The sequence below is a fragment of the Penaeus vannamei genome, chromosome 4 (assembly GCF_042767895.1).
Source record: "Penaeus vannamei isolate JL-2024 chromosome 4, ASM4276789v1, whole genome shotgun sequence".
In the NCBI taxonomy this organism is placed as follows: Eukaryota; Metazoa; Arthropoda; class Malacostraca; order Decapoda; family Penaeidae; genus Penaeus; species Penaeus vannamei.
The window spans coordinates 49,091,164-49,096,163 of record NC_091552.1 but is presented as its reverse complement, the minus strand read 5'-3'; the positions used below and the strand labels follow the sequence as shown (position 1 = coordinate 49,096,163).

The following is a 5,000-nucleotide window of genomic DNA, read 5'->3' as shown; positions in this document are numbered from 1 at the left end:
TGAGATTCACACACAAGTAAATCAACACGTTTTTTCCTCGAAATTTATGGAAATGACTATACCAAATCGATTAACATTTAAAAAGGAGTGTAATCAAATTGGAAAGTTAAGATTTTTTTGTTGTTGTTCCAGAACTGTGCATAGATTTCGTCAACTTCGAATTCCTGAGCCGAGTCGATTCGTGTGATTGCGTGTCTCCCTGCGAGTGAGTTCTTGAGTGTCTGTGGAATGACATACGTTGAAATGATCTCCTTTCTCTGTCTGTCTGTGTCTGTGCATCTGTCTCTTTCCTTTCTTTTTCTCTGTCTGTCTTTCTCTCCCGCCTCTCTCTCTCACCCCTTTTCATTCCCTCCCTTCCTTCCACCCACTCCTTCCTACCCTTCCCTCTTCTTCCCACCCTCCCCTCTCCCTCTCCCTCTCCTTCCCACCCTCCCCCCTCTCTCTCCCTCTCCCTCTCCCCCTCCTTCCCACCCCCGCTTCTCCCTCTCCCTCTCCTCTCCATCCCTCCCCCTCCTTCCCACCCTCCCCTCTCCCTATCTCTCTCCTTCCCACCCTCTCCTCTCCTTCCCACCCTTTCCTCTCTCTCTCCCTTTCCTTCCCACCTCCCCTCCCCCTCTCTCTCTCCTTCCCACCCTCCCCTCCCCCTCTCTCTCTCCTTCCCACCCTCTCCCTCTCCTTCCCACTCTCCCACCCTCCCTCTCCCTCCTTCCTTCTTCCCCTCCCTCACCCTCTCCTTTCCACTACTAGATAACAGAAAGACCCTCTCTCTTCGCAGAGAAACCGTATACGATGTTCAGACAACCTACACGAACCCAAACCTCAAGTTCTTTACTGTAGCGCAGAACTTGAAGAACTTGTACACGGGTTCCGACCTCTGCTCAGAGTAAGTTATCGGTGGTTACAAGTTTCTATTGCAGTCGTAACTTTGTAATTGCATTGTATTTATAGCTTTGTGTAATTTGACAAGTTTATATTATAATCATAACTTTGTATAACTTGAAGTTTATATCTTAATCATAACTTTATATAACTTAACAAGTTCATATTGTAATCATAAATTTATATAACTTAACAAGTTTATATTGATTATAACTTTATAATATACTTTAGAGGTGCAAGTTTATTCACAGAACAAGTTTAGGTAATTTAAGAAATTTATATTATATATACAACTTCATGCCATACTGTTTGGGGTGCTAAGTTTATCAAATTCTCAATGTCGTATTCTCTTACATCTATAAGATTACTGTCTTCAACATAACAACATACTATAACCTTTTAATCACTCACAAACTCACACTAACACACATACTGCTGTAACTATCATTAAATCACTAACAGACGTACTGCTGCAATCATCATTAAATCACTAACAGATATCCTGCTGTAAATTCCTGTCTTAAGCCTCTCAAATTACTATTATTTTCGCAGCGGGGATAATAACACGGCTCGTCTGCACATATATCTGAACAGCTTAGATCACGAGGTAGTTGAGGAACTTGCATCGTACACGGTGAGAAACAAATACCATATTTTGTGAGTTCTTGTTTGAAAAAAATATGTTGTTATGGCTTTTGCTTTGTTGATTTTTTTATTTATTCTTATTCATGGTATTGGCATATGTCAGAACTTTATGTTCCTATATTTTGCATCCATACATACACACAGCCCCCCCCCCCCAAAAGAAAAAAAAAAGACGCTAGCACGCACACACACAGATCATACTCACAAATACACACACACTCACACACACACACATCATACACACAAATACACACACACGCACACACACACACCTACATCCCCACCCACTTTTACCCCCCAGGCATACCCCCAGCCCCACCCCCAAACACATCACCACCCACCTTTAACCCACCTACCCCCACCGACACCCCTCCACACAAACTATCCACTCGCGCCATTCACCAAACAGCCTACCCCCTCCCCCTCCTCCCCCTCCCCACCGAGCGGCATCTCACCCTCCCCTCCTCTCTCCTCCAGTGGGAAACTCTGCTCTGCAACGTGGGAGGGAACTTCGGACTCTTCATCGGGATCTCCGTCGTGTCCGTGGCTGAACTGCTGGAGGTCCTCCTCGACCTCCTTGTGGCGTATATAAGACGACGGGGGACCTGAGGAGCGTCTCTTGGGGGGCAGGAAGACGAGTGAGGGTTGAGGAGAGGATGTTGGGGGTGAGGAGAATGGGGGTTGAGGAGAGGAAGTTGGGCGTGCGGGGAATGGGGGGGTGAGGAGAATGGGGGATAAAGAGAAAGGTTCTTGAATGAAGAGAATGAGGTTGGGTGGTGGTTATTTTGGTGTCAAGTTTGGTCGTGTTTGAAAAAAAGAATTGGGTAAGTGAATTTCGATTTATTGGTTTATGTTAAGTTTACTAATAACGGATTTATCAATATACATTGTCATGGTAGAAAAATTACGTTGCTGATAACTGATTTGTTAGTATACGATAATTCATGGTAGGAGAAAATTATTTGATTGAAGATTTGTTATTTGAAAGATGGAGGTTTAATACGAGGAGATTTCGCTACCCAAAATAGCCTACGAGATTTCCGAAATCCCCCCCACCCCCTAAAATGACGGGATTTCCGGATTTCCAGACAGATTTGTAAGGGATTTTAGACATTAATATCAGTTCAAAATAGTATTAATTTAAGACCACGTTTTATCTAAAATAGTGTATGTAAGTATTAGTAGAAACAATAATTTACTAAGGAGTGAATTTTTGAAAGATATTGGTTTGGTGTACATATATACATGGTAGAAAAAACAACTACTGGACATGAGTTAAATGAAAAATAGTGTTTTCTGATTTTCATCCGCATTGTATATGCATAGAATCAAACTATTTTACTGAAGATAGATTTATAGATATTTCTGTCGTTTCTCTCAGCACCGCAGAATGTTCTTCTATCCACTTTCACTCTTGAATACCTGTTAAATTACTGATCTCATTTTCCGTCCGGGGACTTCCTTAGTCGAAGCTCCGAAGCCTCGTACGGCGCTCTTCTAGGCCTCTTGAGGGGACCGTCCCACATGAGGGGGGGCGGACAGGGGGTCAAACTGAGTTAGCTAGCGTATAGTATAGGTAGGAAGATTAATTAACAAAAAACGACAACTCGCTATCGTGTGTTGCCATCTCGCGTGTACAAGAAAAAAAAGGAGGAACATGGATGAGGAAACTACCAAACGAGTATTAACCGCCTGCTATGGCTCGTTGTCTTGCAGCCGACGCGAGACCCACTGAACACCTGGGGAGGTACGTCGCATTTGAGCGCCCAGGTACACCTATGTGGACTTCTGCTTGCTGCAATCGTGCATACGGCATTTGATTATGACATTGCGCATAGATATGAGTTCGTGAATGTTCAAAGAACACTTTTATACCAATATCAGGAAAAAATATATCACCGTGATTTATGACGAAATATTTTGTGAAATATATCTAAAAAAAGGTAAGTTTTGTGTCCTTTTACACACGAAATATACTTCGATCGAGACTCCCTGGTAATATGGCTTAGTTTACGAAGTAATATGTACGTATATCACGTACGAAGCACAAATAGCCTTATAAATAAGGATTGAAATATTTCCGTTACATTTCGCTCAACGGTCGGTACATTACATCATGGGTAAATTTGATTTGATTTGAAACTGGTAAAGACCAATTCAATACGAATGTTACCTAAATGCCGGATTTTTGAACTTGGGATGTATAAGCGAGATACAGATTATTTCATACTGAAGACGATAGTACTCAGTAAAACCCGCTCTGAAATAAAAGCTATAAGGAATTTTGAGCTTGTTTGTGTGCGCTCTTCGTCTAGAGTTCAAAAAGCTATCGCATTTGTTTCCGTGCGTTCCCGATAAAAAAAATAATATGTTTAGACGTTACCGTAGGTCTTAGGTACCATAAATTCGCAAATATCCCACCACACATAGGCGTCTGCATGATTTTATGCACTTCTTAGTAAAGATAATGGGTACAAATGGCTAATCACCAACCCTACACTTGTTCTCCTTTGCAATCTGTTAATATTGACAATTATCGAAGAAAACAGTTTGAGAGGGATCACTAGAATATTTCATTATTTAGATGTGAAAGTCGATGTAGGCCTACTAAATGAGGATGATTAATCTTTTTATCTTTACGTGTGTGTGTTCACATATATAATCCTCCTCGAAAATTATAAACACCCAGTGACCATCTCCCCCCCACCCCTGTGTGGAGCATGGGAAAAATTCAACTACTCGGGCAAGTTCTTGAATTCCATGTACTAAATTCATATGCTTTTAAAATTCTCAAAATTGAACCACCATGCTGTATTCATACTAGGGCTTTATAATTAGGATGATTTTGTACTGATGTTGGCTATATATTAAAGAAAATTTGTTTTCTTATCTGGGTTTATATTAGTTGTCTCTTTAATGATAGAAAAATACACACACACACACACACACACACACACACACACAGACACACACACACACACACACACACACACACACACACACACACACACCTTTACAGAATAGCGTCGATATTGAAAATGAAAATTCCTATTGACTTGGTAATCATTGTATCGCAAAGTACAGTAAATGAGTTTTATTATATTTTTCTTTTATATATATAATACCATTAGGTTCAGAAAAAAATAACAGAGATAACGAACTTTGGCAAGGTGCCAAATATAATATGCCGTATCCGTTCTTTGTTTACATAACCTTTGGTACATCCTAACTCTCGTAAGTAATTTTCGTGCGATTCAAATGCAGTTTGTTGCTTTCACTAGAGCCTATGAGTCCTAAGACCATGTCATTGGCCGATTTTTACATTTTTGCCTTAATAAAAAAATATAGATTTTTTAATGCTGAAAAAGCAAGCCAAAAATAATACTCTTATGTCAAGCAGTCCCCCCCCCCCAAAAAAAAAAGGAAATAAAAAAATCGGCCAATTACGCGGCCTTAGGCTAGGGTTGATCTAACAA

At 40.7% G+C, this 5,000-nt stretch overlaps 1 protein-coding gene across 1 annotated transcript in view; it reads left to right on the top strand.

Moving 5' to 3' along the window:
• The window catches only part of LOC113827050 (degenerin del-1), a 36,725-nt gene extending 34,580 nt beyond the window's left edge, over window positions 1–2,145 (top strand). Inside the window, exons 15-18 of the mRNA XM_070121476.1 lie at window positions 133–205; window positions 776–883; window positions 1,432–1,513; window positions 2,002–2,145. Coding sequence (XP_069977577.1) covers window positions 133–205; window positions 776–883; window positions 1,432–1,513; window positions 2,002–2,133 — 395 coding nt within the window. The 3' untranslated portion in view covers window positions 2,134–2,145. The remainder of the gene's footprint in view (window positions 1–132; window positions 206–775; window positions 884–1,431; window positions 1,514–2,001) is intronic.
• Window positions 2,146–5,000: the final 2,855 nt, after the last annotated feature.